At 44.1% G+C, this 18,641-nt stretch overlaps 1 protein-coding gene across 1 annotated transcript in view; it reads left to right on the top strand.

Moving 5' to 3' along the window:
• The window catches only part of dnah2 (dynein, axonemal, heavy chain 2), a 223,342-nt gene that overhangs the window by 120,062 nt on the left and 84,639 nt on the right, over nucleotides 1–18,641 (top strand). The window contains exons 43-50 of the mRNA XM_056300849.1: nucleotides 720–856; nucleotides 3,281–3,418; nucleotides 7,032–7,190; nucleotides 8,253–8,405; nucleotides 9,172–9,263; nucleotides 15,407–15,605; nucleotides 17,581–17,805; nucleotides 18,330–18,434. Coding sequence (XP_056156824.1) covers nucleotides 720–856; nucleotides 3,281–3,418; nucleotides 7,032–7,190; nucleotides 8,253–8,405; nucleotides 9,172–9,263; nucleotides 15,407–15,605; nucleotides 17,581–17,805; nucleotides 18,330–18,434 — 1,208 coding nt within the window. The remainder of the gene's footprint in view (nucleotides 1–719; nucleotides 857–3,280; nucleotides 3,419–7,031; nucleotides 7,191–8,252; nucleotides 8,406–9,171; nucleotides 9,264–15,406; nucleotides 15,606–17,580; nucleotides 17,806–18,329; nucleotides 18,435–18,641) is intronic.

The raw sequence follows: 18,641 nt of genomic DNA, 5'->3' as shown, positions 1-18,641 counted from the left end.
CTGTGCACCATCTGCTCTCTGTGCTGCTGCACATGCATGTGTTTGTGTGTGTGCACACGAATGTCCTTGTGCATATGTGATTTTTTACAAACTTGACTGCTCTGTAGTTTAGTTGCGTTCGTTTATCTTTACCTCCTACCTTTATTCACCAAAAGACTGAGTCCCAAAAGGCCTTTGACTGTTCTACTTGTTAGATGAATGTTTGTATTTCAACTAGGACAATGATGTCTGTAGGTGTGTGTGTTTCTGTCTCCTCCTATCAGTGGTTTGGTTCTCTCTGCATTTGAAATTTTTCTTTCTCTCTCTCTCTCTCTCTCTCTCTCTCTCTCTCTCTCTCTCTCTCTCTCTCTCTCTCTCTCTCCAAGTTTGCAGTAGGAAAAACCAGTGTTCTCCATGTTTTAGGGGCAACCAGAGTTTTATTCAATGAATACAAAAAAGTGCTGAGGAAAAACTATAAAAGAGAGCAGGAGTTACTTACAGTTTTAGAAGGAAGCATTCTGACTCTCTGACACAGTGATAGAGGAGTGTTTCAAGTCATTTGCTGAATAAATACACAGGCATCACTAAAGTCCAATGCATTTTGAATGTGCCATGCCTTAATGTCCCACTCCTGTCCAGCCCATGAGGATTTGTAGGTCACTTCTACACTCACTACCAGTTCATGAATTTGACTTTGAGCTTTGCAGCGTCACACCCTTTCTCTCACCCTCCATACTTAGATGAGAAGCCAGATGAGAAATGGATTGTGTTCGACGGGCCTGTGGACACACTCTGGATTGAGAGCATGAACTCAGTCATGGACGACAACAAGGTGCTCACCCTCATCAATGGAGAGAGAATATCTATGCCTGAAGAGGTGAGGAATAAACTAAAACCTAGACCAGTGTGATAACTGGTCTTCATACTGTGGTAACTACCGTAAGTCATCGTGTTTTTACATGTCTGGCTGGTCCTGCCACTTCTATTCCAAAGTGACTTATACAGTGTAATTTTGTCAGAAGAATTTACTGCATTTAAACTAAGGCCACTATATGGCACAGTTTAATCTTGTGACTCAATTGAAAATACTGTACCACCATGTAAATGCAATTTATACTCCGGTGCGACTTGTCCTGGAAATACGTTATACATTACAATCTACTCTACATATTGTAAAGCAGAGGTGTAAAAACCAGGTCCAGAAAGTAAAAGTCCAAACCATGTATTTGCTCCATTCATGCACTACACCAGCAGATTCTAGTCAACACCACTCCTCAACTAGGTAGGGAAAACTAGCTAATGAAATCAGCTGGTTTAGTAACATGGTTGGAGCAAATACACGGTTTGGACATTTACTTTCTGGACCTGGTTTTTACAACTCTGTTGTAAAGGATACAAGACCTGCAAGAACATACTTTTTTGAGATTATGGGGGCCTCTTTTTTTTTTACCCCCCCCCTCCTTTTCTCCCCAATTGTATCTGGCCAATTACCCCACTCTTCTGAAACGTCCTGGTCGCTGCTCCACCCACTCTGCCGGTCTGGGGGGCTGCAGACTACCACATGCCTCCTCTGATACATGTGGAGTCGCCAGCCGCTTCTTTTCACCTGTCAGTGAGGAACCTCACCAGGGGGACACAGCGCATGGGAAGATTGCGCTATTCCCCCCAGTTCCCCCTCTCCCCCCGAGCAGGCACCCCGACCGACCAGAGGAGGCGCCAGTGCAGCGACCAGGACACATTCCCACATCCGGCTTCCCATCTGCAGAAATTGCCAATTGTGTCTGTACGGACGCCCAACCAAGCCGGTGGTAACACAGGGATTTGAACCGGCAATCCACATGTTGGTAGGCAATGGAATAGACTGCTACGCTACCCGGATGCCCTCTTTGCAAATGGTGTCAGTTTTGCAACCTCCATCTATTCCTGTGATCACAGTCAAGAAAGACTACACATACTATAAATTATTAACCAACAGGTTGCCACCAAAAAAGTCTTGCATACAGTAATTTGTGGGATTCTAATATAACAGCAACACATACACTACCGTTCAAAAGTTTGGGATCACCCAAACAATTTTGTGTTTTCCATGAAAAGTCACACTTATTCACCACCATATGTTGTGAAATGAATAGAAAATAGAGTCAAGACATTGACAAGGTTAGAAATAATGATTTGTATTTGAAATAAGATTTTTTTACATCAAACTTTGCTTTCGTCAAAGAATCCTCCATTTGCAGCAATTACAGCATTGCAGACCTTTGGCATTCTAGCTGTTAATTTGTTGAGGTAATCTGGAGAAATTGCACCCCACGCTTCCAGAAGCAGCTCCCACAAGTTGGATTGGTTGGATGGGCACTTCTTTGAGCAGATTGAGTTTCTGGAGCATCACATTTGTGGGGTCAATTAAACGCTCAAAATGGCCAGAAAAAGAGAACTTTCATCTGAAACTCGACAGTCTATTCTTGTTCTTAGAAATGAAGGCTATTCCATGCGAGAAATTGCTAAGAAATTGAAGATTTCCTACACCGGTGTGTACTACTCCCTTCAGAGGACAGCACAAACAGGCTCTAACCAGAGTAGAAAAAGAAGTGGGAGGCCGCGTTGCACAACTGAGCAAGAAGATAAGTACATTAGAGTCTCTAGTTTGAGAAACAGACGCCTCACAGGTCCCCAACTGGCATCTTCATTAAATAGTACCTGTTAGAGCCTGTTTGTGCTGTCCTCTGAAGGGAGTAGTACACACCGGTGTAGGAAATCTTCAATTTCTTAGCAATTTCTCGCATGGAATAGCCTTCATTTCTAAGAACAAGAATAGACTGTCGAGTTTCAGATGAAAGTTCTCTTTTTCTGGCCATTTTGAGCGTTTAATTGACCCCACAAATGTGATGCTCCAGAAACTCAATCTGCTCAAAGAAGTGCCCATCCAACCAATCCAACTTGTGGGAGCTGCTTCTGGAAGCGTGGGGTGCAATTTCTCCAGATTACCTCAACAAATTAACAGCTAGAATGCCAAAGGTCTGCAATGCTGTAATTGCTGCAAATGGAGGATTCTTTGACGAAAGCAAAGTTTGATGTAAAAAAAAATCTTATTTCAAATACAAATCATTATTTCTAACCTTGTCAATGTCTTGACTCTATTTTCTATTCATTTCACAACATATGGTGGTGAATAAGTGTGACTTTTCATGGAAAACACGAAATTGTTTGGGTGATCCCAAACTTTTGAACGGTAGTGTACATACACTGTGTATGTTCATAACTATTAAGTGTGTTTGTGTGTGTGTGTGTTTTCTCCCTGGAGGTGTCTCTGCTGTTTGAGGTGGAGAACTTGGCGGTGGCCTCTCCAGCTACAGTGTCCCGCTGCGGGATGGTCTACAACGACTACTCCGATTTAGGATGGAAGCCCTACGTTCATTCCTGGCTTCACAACAGACCCAAGGTGCCATATAGTTGTTAATTAGGTCCTGATTTAGTCAGCATGTTGTCTGCAATGTGGGTGTTATCACAGGCTCTGGAAAGCCTGGAAACATTTTTTTTAATCGCTACCCCAGTTTCTTCTCTAGAACATTTCAGAAATTACCATTTGAAACACTTCTCCATGTCTTACCCCACATAGTTACAGTTGGTATGTCCATTAACGTGCTTTCACGTTTCAAGCTTTCAAGATGAGCTTTCCCTAACAACCCATTTTGACCATTTCCCTTTCTTTTATCTAACAACTCTGTAGTAAGACTACTCTATCGATTTTATGTTACATCAAAGTTGCTCTCTAATGAGCTTAGCGGGGTGTTGGCTCGGTGCATGTTCAGCTGCGATGACGCAGTCTTTCATGTCAGGTCTGTCATATCATGTTTGTGTACATGTCGGCGTTCTATCTTGTTCTTTTGTGTGTGTGTTTTGAGTCGTAGGTCTTGATTGTGTAACAGCATGATGGCCCAGTGGTTAGCACTGTCGCCTCACAGCAAGAAGGTCCTGGGTTCGAACCCCGGGGTTGTCAAACCTTGGGGGTCATCCCAGGTTATCCTCTGTGTGGAGTTTGCATGTTCCCCCTGTGTCTGCGGTCGGTTTTCTCCGGGTGCTCCGGTGTCCCCCACCATCAAAAGAAACATCCATGTTAGGGTTTATACTCCTGTCTGTGCCCCTAACCAAGGCAATGGGAAAAGAACTGGAGCTGGTCCCAGGGTGCAGTATGCAGGTGGCAACCCACTGCTCCTAGCTACACAGATCACAGCTAGGATAGATTAATTTGCAGTAGCTGAATTTCCCTAAGGCGATTAATAAAAGAAACTTAATCTTAATTTTTAACTTAATTTTAATCTGTATTGTCTAGCTAAATGTCTGATATGCTGGATCTATACAAGGTGTTCTGAATTGTGTTTATAATCTCATGGATCATTGATAACAGCTTAGTGCTACAACCAGAGATTAGCGACTACAGACCATTTACCTTTAGCCAGGAAGATCTTCTACAACTATGGTCTTCTATCCTCCATTATCACCTACACCAGAGCCCCCCAGGGCTGTGTCCTCAGTCCCCTTTTCTGCATTCTCTACACAAACAACGGCAACAGCCCTTCACCCATCACCACTTACTACAAATACTCTGATGATACTGCCATACTGGGACTACTTAATCACAATAACACTATCACAGCCTATTAACACCATTTCTCATTTTACACTGTGGTGCACAAACAACTACCTCCAACTGAATATGTACACGAGAAAAGAACTGGTCATTAACACACCAAACACACCCCTCGCTGGAACCCCCTCCCCATCCATGGCAAAAAATTAGAACCGGTTAACAACTTCAAATATCTAGGACTCACTTTAGACAGTAAACTCAACTTTGATCAACAAATCTCTGATATCCATAAATGATACCAGCAGAGACTCCACATCATCCGCAAGCTCAGAGCACTTTCTGTTGCCCCCCACCTCCTGTTGCTACTTAACAAAAGCATAATCCAACCCATCTTGCTGTTCTGTTCCCTCTGTTTCTATACCATGCTGATCATCTCCAACAAACCAAACTTACCAGGATCACACATGCCTTCAAGATCATCCACTCCCCTACACCCAACCTTTCAGACATGGAACATTAATGACAAAGCCATCACACACATTGCACTCACAATAGTGAATGACATCGATCACCCCCTCAATTCATATTCCACACTAATGCTGTCAGGCCATAGATACAGGACTCTGAAATGGAGAAGAGCTCGCTTTGGCAGAAATTTTTTCCTTTTGCCATAGCAGCACTAAACAAACTGCCTCGCTGACCTAGCATAGAGCCAGATTTATCTGTGCGTGTGAGTGAATGTTATCCGTTTATGTGTTTATGAATGTTACGTGTTTATGTATCTGTATGTACACTCACCGGCCACTTTATTAGGCACACCTGTCCAACTGCTCGTTAACGCAAATTTCTAATCAGCCAATCACATGGCAGCAACTCAATGCATTTAGGCGTGTAGACATGGTCAAGACGATCTGCTGCAGTTCAAACCGAGCATCAGAATGGGGAAGAAAGGTGATTTAAGTGACTTTGAACGTGGCATGGTTGTTGGTGCCAGACGGGCTGGTCTGAGTATTTCAGAAACTGCTGATCTACTGGGATTTTCACGCACAACCATCTCTAGGGTTTACAGAGAATGGTCCGAAAAAGAGAAACTATCCAGTGAGCGGCAGTTCTGTGGGCGAAAATGCCTTGTTGATGCCAGAGGTCAGAGGAGAATGGCCAGACTGGTTCGAGCTGACAGAAAGGCAACAGTAACTCAAATAACCACTCATTACAACCGAGGTATGCAGAAGAGCATCTCTGAACGCACAACACGTCGAACCTTGAGGCAGATGGGCTACAGCAGCAGAAGACCACACCGGTGCCACTCCTGTCAGCTAAGAACAGGAAACTGAGGCTACAATTCGCACAGGCTCACCAAAATTGGACAATAGAAGATTGGAAAAACGTTGCCTGGTCTGATGAGTCTCGATTTCTGCTGTGACATTCGGATGGTAGGGTCAGACTTTGGCGTCAACAACATGAAAGCATGGATCCATCCTGCCTTGTATCAACGGTTCAGGCTGGTGGTGGTGGTGTAATGGTGTGGGGGATATTTTCTTGGCACACTTTGGGCCCCTTAGTACCAATTGAGCATCGTGTCAACGCCACAGCCTACCTGAGTATTGTTGCTGACCATGTCCATCCCTTTATGACCACAGTGTTCCCATCTTCTGATGGCTACTTCCAGCAGGATAACGCGCCATGTCATAAAGCTCAAATCATCTCAGACTGGTTTCTTGAATATGACAGTGAGTTCACTGTACTCAAATGGCCTCCACAGTCACCAGATCTCAATCCAATAGAGCACCTTTGGGATGTGGTGGACCGGGAGATTCGCATCATGGATGTGCAGCCGACAAATCTGCAGCAACTGCGTGATGCTATCATGTCAATGTGGACCAAACTCTCTGAGGAATGTTTCCAGTACCTTGTTGAATCTATGCCACAAAGGATTAAGGCAGTTCTGAAGGCAAAAGGGGGTCCAACCCGGTACTAGCAAGGTGTACCTAATAAAGTGGCCAGTGAGTGTATATACATATGTTGCGGTGTGGTTCTCTGTAAGTTTCTGTGCATGCACTAGCTGTAAAAACAAATTTATCTATATCTATCTATCTTGAAGGAAGTAGAGAAGGTTGCTAATTACTGATTGGTAGATTTTGTGTTGGTCATTGTTTTACAAACAGTCAGTTTTGTCAGCTATTCTGGAATAATGTGGACCAATAATCACATGCTGGCCTGACACACATGGTTGCAGATTTTATGTACAGGTACAGTTTCCTGTTCTGTGGAGGCACTGTTGTTTGACATGTTGTCTCATAGGATAGCCATCTCTAGCTTTAGAGTGTATTGTCTTGTTGGCAATCATTGTTTGTGGTATTCATATGGAATTTTCAAATGGAAAATGTAACTATTCCAGTCCAGTCACTACTTTTTTTTTATCCATTTAATGCCTCTAATCTGTCTACCTGACACCTTTCTATAGGCTGAGGTGGACCATCTGAAGCGACTGTTTGAGAAGTTCACAGAGAAAACGCTGGCTTTTAAGAAGAGCAACTGTAAGGAACTGGTCCCCATTACAGAGCTCAATGGGGTCACATCTCTCTGCCGCCTCTACGATGCCCTGGCCACACCTAACAACGGGGTATGACCAGTAGAATCCAAGCCCCGACTTTTACTTGATGTCACAGCTCTCCCATGGTGACCATTTTCTATTGATCCTAGCAACTATATGTGTAATTCAGTATGGGATCAAAATAGTTGGACTGAAAGCAAGTCATTGTGTACTCAAGGGGTTAGTTGTAAAAGAATAGCAAAGAACCAACACAAAGCAATAAAAGTTCATCATTATAAAAAAGTTATTTGATTTTGCAGTACTTGGTTGCTTTTTTGAATGATGTTGGATGTTTTTTCTCTTGTCGCCATCTATGAAAACAATGTACCATGAAGCTCAAGTGTTAATAATCCAACTTTTACACTATTATTGACACCATCAGTATCACTGCCTGACTTTTCTTTGCAGAAAACTTTAAGGCGGGTAGAAGCAGAACTTGTTTTGTTGGTTGAGCAAAGCAGAGAGTGGAAGAGAGGAGCAACAGTGTGCTGCTTTGTGTGTCATTGTGTGTATTTGATTCCCTCAGTGGTGGCATGGTACTCTTGATGGTAAAGCGGAGACATTTTTGAAACTGTCTGAATCTTTTTTTTCTCTCTCCATGTGTTTTTCATTCTCTGACTTTCTGCTCCTCTTTTTGTCTGGTGCAGGTGCTTTATCTGCATGATGGCAGCAGCAGCAAAAATATTGCAGAAGTATTTTTGGTTTTGCTTAAAACTTTTTTAATTTCATGATCAATAATCTCCCACTGAACTAATCCGAGTTTTGAAACAGTCGTAGAAACTTGACAATCCAAGGTCACAGAGGGAGTGAAGACAGATTGTGTTCACACAACTCTTTCTAGGTTGAAACCGTGTAGCTTAACTTACCTTTGTATTGTCCCGTATGATCTCATTTGATGATTGCAATAATTTTTAAGTTACATAGAGCATGCAAAATTACAAATGCGCAATTACATATACAATTATGGTTCAAAAACAATTCCTCATTTTTTCATTTCCCAAGGACATTTTCCATTTGTTTTCTATTTGTTCAGACAAACATGTTCTGTTTGTCTTCTATCTTCCTGCCACTCCCTGCCCTCTCCTCCTCCAGGTGAACCCATTGGAGGGAGAATACCATGGCCAGATGGTGGAGCTCTGGTTCATCTTCAGCCTCATCTGGTCCATCTTTGCTGCTGTTGATGAGGACGGACGCAAGAAGGTTGACTACTTCCTACGGGAGATGGAGGGCACCTTCCCCAACAAGGTCCTCTGTGGAACATACATAATGAAGATACACACACCCCCCCACACACACACACATACACACAAGCGGGCACACAAATTCCCTAACTCATTCTTGCCAACCACGTTATACATTTTTACCTCCACCATGTTGAATGTAGCATGTATAGAAGTAATGTAGTGAAGAAATTCTGTTTTAGACATGTAAAAATATGTAACATTGTTAGTTTGATTTTTAACTTATTCTGGCTGTCTATGAGTTGGCGTAATATGTTTGTTTAGTCATTCATTCTTTAATGAGGCTAGATTTTGACAGAACAAATTGGAGTTTTAATTGATTTTCTCACCTCTTTGATAAAGCAGATTGTGCAGGCTGAGATCAAATGCACATACTTCCTAGCTTCCATTTGTGTGACTGCAGGGAAACAAGCTCAACAGTTGTCTACATATTCCATCACACCTATTGCTAAGATTGGCGTCCACTCCACCTCTGAGTGGAAAAGGAATTACATTGGGCATTCAGCAAGAAAGACAATTCAGTTGGTTAATGTTTGATTGAAGGTACCTCTGCCAGAGACACCTTCAGTTTGAATAACCGTTACTTCATCCAAAGCACTTTTTTATTAAAATAAAACATTTTATTAAAGTAGAGTAGCTTCTCTTAGATCTGTATTTTTCCTTTTGACCAGCTACACGTTTCTTTCATCAGAACATTTATATGCCTCTTCTGAACTCTGATCTATATTGAAATTTATGTTTCTGCTAACAAGCACAGGACTGTTTTTCAGGACACGGTCTATGAGTATTATGTGGACACCAAAAACAAATGCTGGGCTTCTTTTGAAGAGAAGCTGCCAAAGGGCTGGCGTTATACTGCCAAGTGAGTAACTATTTGTTTGTGTGTGTGTGTGTGTGTGTGTGTGTGTGTGTGTGTGTGTGTGTGTGTGTGCGTGCGCGAGTGCGTGCGTGCGTGCGCGAGTGCGCAAGAGCTATGCCGTCCAGAGCTTGACTCCTGGTAGGGTCATCCAAGGCGGATGGGTCAAGGGGGAGATTTCAGACGAAACGTGATCCGACAAAGACCTCAGCACTGGAACTGGTGGAAGATGTCTTCAGGTCACAATGCCAGTAAAGGAGGATGAAGGCTGAAACAGAGGGTGGTCCCCAATCATCTTGGTTCTCCATGCTATTGGACTCTGGAACCCATTGCCAAGGACCGTGTGGTGGCTGCAGGTGCATTAGCTTTTCCATGTAAAAAGCTGTCATGCGCAGGCGTCCTCCTGTAAGGATCAGCCCATAAACATCTTGGGTCAAAGCCCTGTGGCTCAAGAAGAGGTGATGGGGACAGGACAGTGAAGTCTGGCAGCCCCTAGCCACAACTGGGCACACAGGCGGTGGGTGTATGGTCAGTTACTAAGCCTGGGACTGAGGCAGGGGGCTTCTCAGCTGCTGCACTCACAACTGAGCAGCCCTATTTAGGCTTGCTCTGCTCACTCCAGTTGGGGAGGGGGTTAGAAAATGTGCCGTAATCATAGTCTGCCTAATACCTCCTGTCTGGACGACCGCATCCAGAGCGATTACTACCATGCGGTCAGAAACAGCAACTCTTATATTTTGGAGCCTGGAACATATGAACCCTCATGGACAATCAATCCAGCAATCGACCTGAGCTGCGTACTGCCATCATCGCCCGAGAGCTGAGAAGATTCCGAATTGATATTGACACATTCTCTGAAACCTATTGGCCAACGAAGGGCAGCTGAAAGAGGAGAAGGGAGGTGAAACTTTTTTTCTGGAAAGGAAAAGCAGTTGATGAGCCGAGGATCCACGGTGTGGGCTTTGCCATCAAAAACAGCCCCATTTGCCACCTTGCTGAGCTTCCTCTGGACATCAATGAATGCCAGATGACAATACGACTTGGCTTTGTAAATAACCAAAGTATCACTGTCATCAGTGTATATGCGCCTACACTTGACTCGCAAGATGAAGTAAAGGAGACTGTTCTCACCAAAGTCCCCAAGGAGGATAAGCTAATCTGGCTTGGAGATTTCAATGCCAGAGTGGGATGAGATTACAACTTGTGGAGAGGCATAATTGACAAGAAATTGCTGTTAACAACATGCTCAGAACACAGCCTAATCATCACAAACACACTCTTCTGCCAGAAGAACAAATTTAAAACAACCTGGAGGCAGCTTCGTTCTAACATTTGGCACCTCATTGACTACATTATCATCCGTCAGAGACCAACGTGCGATACTTAACACCAGAGTGATGATCAGTGCAGATGACTGCTGGACTGACCACTGCCTTATCCTCTCCACCCTGCCCATCCAACTTCACAAGCAAAGAAGGGTGCAGAAAAAGAAGAGCCACCCAAAGCTCAACCTCAAGAGACTTATTGATACCTTCTCTCATCAACAGTTCCAGGCCATGCTCAGTACATCAGTGCCCAAGCAGTATCCAGATGATATTGAAAGCTACTGGGATATGCTCAGGACTACAATCACTGGCACCTGTAAAACCACTCTTAGACATAAGATGAAGAACCACCAAGTTTGGTTTGATGAGAATGACCTGGAAATCCAATGGTTAATCAACATCAAGAGGCAAGCCTTTACCCTCTGGCAGAATGATATCAACTGCTAAAATAAACAAGTTGGCTAGTTCTGTCAAAAATAGGCTGCCCTAACAAATACATCAGAGTACTACGACTACTACATAATATGTCAGCTAGAGTACTCAGCAGTTATGGAGACGAGACAGAGTCCTTCAAGGTCTACACAGGAGTTAAGCAAGGCTGTCATTGCCCCAACCCTGTTTTCTGTCTTCATTGCCACCATCCTCCACCTCACGGGTCCCAGTCTGCCTCAGGGAGTCAAAATCATGTACGGGACTGATGGGAATCTTCTGAATATTAGCAGATTCAGGGCTAAAGGTAATACCACCAGTGACAGGACACCGTGTACCAGGATGACAAAAAAAGCGATATAAAGATAACATCAAGACCCACATCAAAAGGTTTGGCATCGACCTTAACACCTGGGAACAAGCAGCAAAAAACAGGGAGACCTGGAGACTGGCTGTGAGGGTGCTTAGCGCTACAACCATTACCTTACAGTGCTGCTGAAAACAAGTGCAGACTCAGAAAGAAGCACGTCTGTATGTGTTTGTGTGGGTGCATATATTTGTGTGTTTTTGTAGGACCTCTTGTGCACTCCAAGCATCACAAAATAAACAGCTTCCTCCCTTCTTTCGGGAAAATGGCTCGCAGATCAACTAACTGCAGTATGATGCATAGAGGCTTTAGTTTTTCCTTGGTGTGTTTGGTGCTGAGGACCTATGAGACAATTTGTTCTTTCATCCACAGCATGCAGAGTGTGCAGTGGGTGGTGTTGATGCTGCGCTGCAGGAAACTTTAGTAACTGGACACACAGGAGGACATTACGCAAATACTCTTCACCCCATAATGATTTGATCAATGGGCTTCCAGGCCAAAGGCTGTGTGTTTTTGTTTGGAATTCACCAACAATTCACACAATAATGACATTTTTAATATTCCTGTCCTCTCTTTGTCTGAACTCTTTTCTTTATCTCATCCCTCTGCCTCTGTAGTCTCCTCTCCTCACCTCTCCTCTCCTCCCCTAATCTCCACAACCTCTTGTTTCTGTCTTCTCAGACATACTTTGCTCTCTTTTTTTCTCCTGTCATCTGACTCTTTTCTCCTGTTCCACACATCCCTCGATTGCGGCATCTTTTTATCCCTGACATAGCTCCCACCCAATCCCTTCGTGCTTTCATCTGTATTCCCCTCCACCCTTTGTCCTTCATTTTTCTGCCTACTGTCACTCTTATTCCTCTTACCTCTCATTCCCCCTTGCCTCTCTCCCTTTTTTCTTCATATCCTTTCATCCATCTTTTGTTTCTCCCCCTTTATCTCTTGTCCATCAGTGTTTTTTCTTACTCTCTGTCTGTCTCTTGCTCTGCGTCTCTCCTAAAGAGAAAAGTTGGACAAGAGAAGAGAGTAGACCTGTGTTCCCAAAGCACAACTAAGTGATCATTAACAAATAATGAATAATAGATTCAGTGATGAATATTCCATCCATCCATCCATTAGCCGAACCGCTTATGCTGCTCTCAGGGTCATGGGGAAAATCCAAAACGGTCATAATGACTGTCTTGATTGCACTAGAACGACCAGGGCTGTCATCTTGACGATTTTGGATTTTCAAAGTTTAATAACTTCGTGAGTCCCCGTGTCTGCGTGGGTTTCCTTCGGTTTCCTCCCACAGTTCAAAGACATGTAGGCATGAAGGACCCGGGCTTTGTCCACCAGCTGATAGAAAACGGCTTGCTTGTAAACAATGAGTTTACACTAATTTCCCCGCTGGCGGTGCCTTCCCCTCAGAACACCATGTCCGGAGTCCCAACTTTTATTTCCAACAAGGCGCTGGTGCAAAAACTGAAGCGCTTCGAGAGGTTTGCGAGGGGTTTCTGGACGGTGAGTCTGGGCTGTTAGGACACCAAATTGGAGCATGCTCAGTCTCTGCAGAGACAAGTGTTCATGTATTTGGACTCTCGACTCAAACACTGGATTTTTCTAACTGTGTTAAGCATGAAGAGGGTTTCTAAATGGTGTATGCTAGCCTTGAGAGTATGAAGTTTTTTTTAGTGTGGAGATGTGGGTCACAAGCAGATTGCTTGTCCACATAAACGTGACTGATGTGTGTGACAGCGAGGAGGGGTGCAACCGACAACATGCCGCTGTGGCCAATGTTGCTGAAAGTGGTGGGTAACAGGCTGCTGTGGCCAATGCGGGTGACAATGTCAGGGAAACAAGCCGCTGCGGCTTATGTGGCTGACAATGGGGAGGGGAGCAGTGGGCGGCAGACGCTGCCCGAGGCTGCTCCCCCTGTATGTAGTGAGGCTGGTGGTTCCGTGGTCAGAGCCGCCGGTGTGTGCGGATCTGTGTCTAAGGATAATTTAGCAGGGGAGGTGGAGGCTGAACCTGTTGTCAGGAAGGTACAGAGGGAGGACAACATGGGGAAGTCAGAGAAAGATATGGAGCGTTTTGCAGTACAGGAGGCTGAGATGCTGCAGGTCAGAATGGACAGTGAGGCAGAGGAGCAGGTGATGAAGCCTGCTGGTTGCCATGATAATGCGACTGACATGGAGTGTGAATCTGAAGCTGAATCTGACAGTATTTCTGTAGCGGACAGTATTTCTCACAATGTAAACTTGTATTCATTCGAGGAGATTAATAGTTTTCTGGATAACACATTTGGTAAATCAGCTAATGTCAAAGATTACTTTTCTGATGTTGAGAAATGTATTCGGTCAGTTTCTACACTGCAAAAAGTTGTTGGGTTAGATTTACTGGCTAGCGAAAAATGTTATCGTCTCAAGAAGCATGTCACTGGTCTAAGGAGAGGTTTAAAAGTTCCTAAGGCTAAAATGGTAACGAAAACTAAACTCTCATTTTAAACGTACCATGATCATAAAACGCTGGGTGTTTCATCTCCTTGTCTTTTTCTGTCTGGCTTCTTACTGGTCTGTTTCTCTTCTCCTCGTGTGCAGGGTTTAAGGATGGTTTCATTAAATATGACTGGAGGTAGAGATGTACAGAAAAGAGCTTTAATAACAGAAGTAATCAAGCAGAAAAGACTGGATGTAGTTTTTCGACAAGAAACACGGTTGACAGCACAAATGAAATAGGCTGGGGCTTATTTATGTGTTTTTATTTATTTTACTACTTCATTAATCCCCGTGGGGCAATTCTTTCTCTGCATTTAACCCATCTTGGCTGTGTGGCCGCCAGGACACCGCCAGGCCTTGTGGAAGAGATAGATGCAGAGGCTTCTGGTGAATTTTTTCTGGTCTAGTCAGCACTGGCTGAGAGCGTTGGCCCTGTATCTGTCAGTGGCAGAGGGAGGACAAGGACTTATAGACGTTCTATCCAGAACTGCGGCCTTCAGACTACGGACAGCACAGAGGCTGCTGTACGGCTGCAGTCACTGCTGGTGGCTCCTGCTTGGGTGCTTCTTACGAAAGCAGGGTGGCTTGAGTGGGATAAACAGCTTTTTCTGCTGTGCTCATCTGAAGCTGACCTAACTGGACTTTTACACCCTTTTACAACTCGGTGGTTGAAGCCTGGCAGACGCTGAAGGTCATATGAACTCCTGACCCTAGACCAGGAATTGCTTTTTTGAGGAGCTCCTGTTTCATAATGACTTCTTTGTGAATAACACCTTTTCCTCTGCTATAGTAAGGACTAAGTTTGTTGAGGCTGGCATCACTAAACTGGGCCATCTGGACTGATGTGGTGCAGAGTCTGAAGGGTTTGGTGGCGGCTTGTCTAAGGATAGAGCATGCTTTTTACACCCGGTAATCCGAACTCTTTCAGGACTCTGTGGGGGATCAGACAGGTTTTATGTTCCCTTAGGCAAGATGCTTCACTTGTTTTTAATTTTTAATTCATAATGGTCATGTGTGCGTCTGTGTGTGTGTGTGTGTGTGTGTGTGTGTGTGTGTGTGTGTGTGTGTGTGTGTGTGTGTGTGTGTGTGTGTGTGTGTGTGTGTGTGTGTGTGTGTGTGTGTGTGTGTGTGTGTGTGTGTGTGTGTGTGAGTGAGTGAGTGAGTGTGTATGTGACAGGGACATTTTTTGTGTAAATAATTTGATGGAGCCACAGTAATGATGCCTGATATTTTTTTTTGTCTTACCAGTTTAAATTCACATGATGGGAATAGAAAATTTTTTATAATGTGATGTCAATAAAAGTTGTTTTAAAAGTTAAAAAAACTGTCTCTCTCTCTCTCTCAATTCAGTTCAATTCAATATGTGCTTTATTGGCATGACATACATTTGTGTACATATTGCCAAAGCATGTAAAACAACAACTCTCTCTCTCTCTCTCTCTCTCTCTCTCTCTCTCTCTCTCTCTCTCTCTCTCTCTCTCTCTCTCTCTCTCTCTCTCTCTCTCTCTCTCTCTCTCTCTCTATTTCTCTCACTTTATCTCTCTCTTTCAGAGCTCCATTCTATAAGATCATGGTTCCAACAGTGGACACCATCAGGTATAATTTCCTAGTCAAGGCTCTGGTGATTGGTCAGTACCCAGTGCTGCTAACTGGACCAGTGGGCACAGGGAAGACATCTTTGGCCCAGACCGTCTTACAAAGCTTGGACACCTCCAGTTGGGCCGTACTCACAGTCAACATGTCCTCCCAGGTGGGCCAGTGTGTGTGGGTTTTTGTGTGAATTTTTTTCTGAACAAGAGATTTATTGTGTGTGTATATGGATGTATGCAGGTGTTTGTATTCATGCCTACTGTACATACATAAATGTATGAACCTTATGTAGTCAAGCGTCTCAGAGAGGCGGTTTACACCTGGCATTAACATGTGTCTTGGGTGATCTGATCACAAGTGGACAGCTCTAAGTACAGGTGTGAATGCACCCAATGCGTCCTGAGATCCGATCGGGGGCCTGACTCTTAGGTGGCCTGGGACACATTTGTCCACATTCCATTTGAAGTGTAAACACGTGTCCCAGGCCGCATTGAAGGACCGCCTAGTCAACTGACATCCTCGGCATAAGCAATAGAAATAATATCCAATAGAAGAAATATCCTACGTGATTCTGCTTAGGGTAGCTAAACTGTCAGAAGTGATGGACCAAATGCAAACTGAAGTGTGAGTAGGCTGCAAAGCAGCTGTTTAGTGAATAAAAACACAGGCTGTCTACCTAATGCCTGTTTCAGCAAAGCCTCTTCTTGGTTTAATTTTTTTTTTTTGTTACCTCGTCTGTAATTTCTGACACACACCAGACCCACAACTGTGGAAGAGCACCCGCTCGCTTGCACATTCAAGATCAACTTCAGGTTCAAGTTCATTTATCCACTGCATCGCAGAGCTCGACCCTTTCAGAGCCCCTGGAATAATTAAATAATCTGAGTCTGAACCGAAGTCATCGGATCGAGCCTGACAGGGAGTTTTAAGAACGAGTTTCATCTTTTGCAGTGGATTTTGAGCACAAAATGAAAGAAGGAAACAATTGGAGCCTGATGCTCCCAATTCATGCAATTATTTTTCCTCTTCAGTTTATTTGTCTCTGTTTGGTGCTACATGCATTTCCTGTGGGCATCCGGATAGCGTAGCGGTCTATTCCGTTGCCTACCAACACGGAGATCACTGGATCGAGTCCCCGTGTTGCCTCTGGCTTAGTCGGGCGTCCTATGGACATGGTTGGCCGTGTCTGCGGGCGGGAGGCCAGATGTGGGTGTGTGTCCTGGTCACTGCACTGGCGCTTCCTCTGGTCGGTTGGGACACCTGTTCAGGGGGGAGAGGGAACTTGGGGGAATGGCGTGATCCTCCCACACGCTACGTCCCCCTGACAAAACTCCTCACTGTCAGGTGAAAAGAAGCTTTATTGACAGCTGATGATTCCTTATGGCATGAAACAGGCTTGTACTGTCTCATAAAGAATTTACTTGACTCATTGGATTTTATATATATATATATAAATATATATATATAAATATATATATATATATATATATATATATAAATATATATATATATATATATATATATATATATATATATACATGTCACTGCAAATTTTAGTTGTGCCTCTCCACGACTATTCATCTCTGTCTGTAGCTATTTTAAATTAACCTCTTGGTCTCTTTCTCTCTCTCTCTCTCTCTCTCTCTCTCTCTCTCTCGCTCTCTCGCTCTCTCGCTCTAACTCATGCACCCCTTTATAAGCCTAATTTCTCTTATTCTACCCCCATCTTCTCCAACGTAATCTATTTTTTCTGCCGCATGTAATTTTCCCTCATCAGTCTACCTTTCTCCCTCGCTTTCACCTTATTTTAATACCTGGCTACTAGTTCTTCCTTTTCTCTCTCTCTTGTTGTTTGACCAAGTCCTTGTTTCTCTAAACAAGTAACGTTTGGCAAAGGTTTGAATGGCCAGTACCCAAATAGTTTCAGTAGGCTTATGGTGTAATATTGCAATGGGAATTTATACTCAATGAAGAGCTATTTTAATATCAGCTTGTCTAGTTGCTTTCGGAGGCCTTTCCGCCTCACCATGAAGCACTGCCCAAGGGTCAAATTATTGCCATGAAGCTGCTGCCACCTTCCTCTCTCTCCTTCTGACATTCTTGCATTCCTTGTCTCCATCTGTTTCTCCATCCAGACCACCTCTAATGATTTGCAAGTCATCATCGAGAGCCGAGTGGAGAAGAGAACCAAGAGCGTGTATGTGCCGGCAGGTGGGAAGCGCATGCTCTGCTTCCTGGATGACCTGAACATGCCAGCATATGACCAGTTCGGCTCCCAGCCACCACTAGAGCTGTTGCGCCTCTGGGTCGACTACGGCTTCTGGTACGACCGGAAGAAACAAACCCTTAAGTGTGTCAAGGTGAGAGAGAGCAGGTAGATGTGGTTGGGGGAGGAGAGGATGTGTGTGTGTGTGTGTGTGTGTGTTTGCGTGCGTGCGTGCGTGCGTGCGTGCGTGCGTGTGTGCGTGTCTATGAGATTAAGGCATCATCTGTTACCTGCCTCCATGGTGTCTCTGCCTTAACTACCCCCTTTAATTACCTTTCTGTTCCAGTGTCTTGCACAAAGTGTATATGGGACATATAAGTTATATGATAGATATTTCAGTGTGTATTCATATGTTAATGAGAGAACATTATGCCCATTGTTTGTTTGCGTGTGTGTGAGTGAGAGAGAGAAGAAAGAAAGGGAGCGCGAGATGAAGATATTAGACATGTCTATCCTCTTAGTTTTCTCTTGTTAATTACCTTTGGGTATTTTTTCTTCAGTTGTATATAGGTCAGTGTGTATGGGTTTAGCAAGAGACCTTATTGATGTCTGCTTCCCCTGCCTGCATACGTGTGTGTGTGTGTGTATGTGTGTGTGTGTGTGTGTGTGTGTGTTTAGGACATGTTCTTGTTAGCGTCCATGGGGCCCCCTGGTGGGGGGAGGACTCACATCTCTGGCCGCCTACAGAGTTGCTTCAACCTCATCAACATGACCTCCCCTGCTGTGAGTCCTCTTGTGCTCCTCTTTTCTCTGCTCTGCTCTGCTCTTCTCTCCTCTTTTCTTCTCTTCTCCACTTCTCTCCTCTCTTCTCTTCCCTCCTCTTCTCTGCTTTCCTTTTAGTGTCACTTCTCTACTGTGACTTAGTTCTCCCCTACCAGCGTTGCTGCACTTCAATCCTTTCTTTCCTCCCTCTAGGCTCTTTTTTTCTTA

The sequence above is a fragment of the Lampris incognitus genome, chromosome 20, assembly GCF_029633865.1.
Source record: "Lampris incognitus isolate fLamInc1 chromosome 20, fLamInc1.hap2, whole genome shotgun sequence".
Classification (NCBI taxonomy): domain Eukaryota; kingdom Metazoa; phylum Chordata; class Actinopteri; order Lampriformes; family Lampridae; genus Lampris; species Lampris incognitus.
This window is presented reverse-complemented; position numbering and strand designations above follow the sequence as displayed.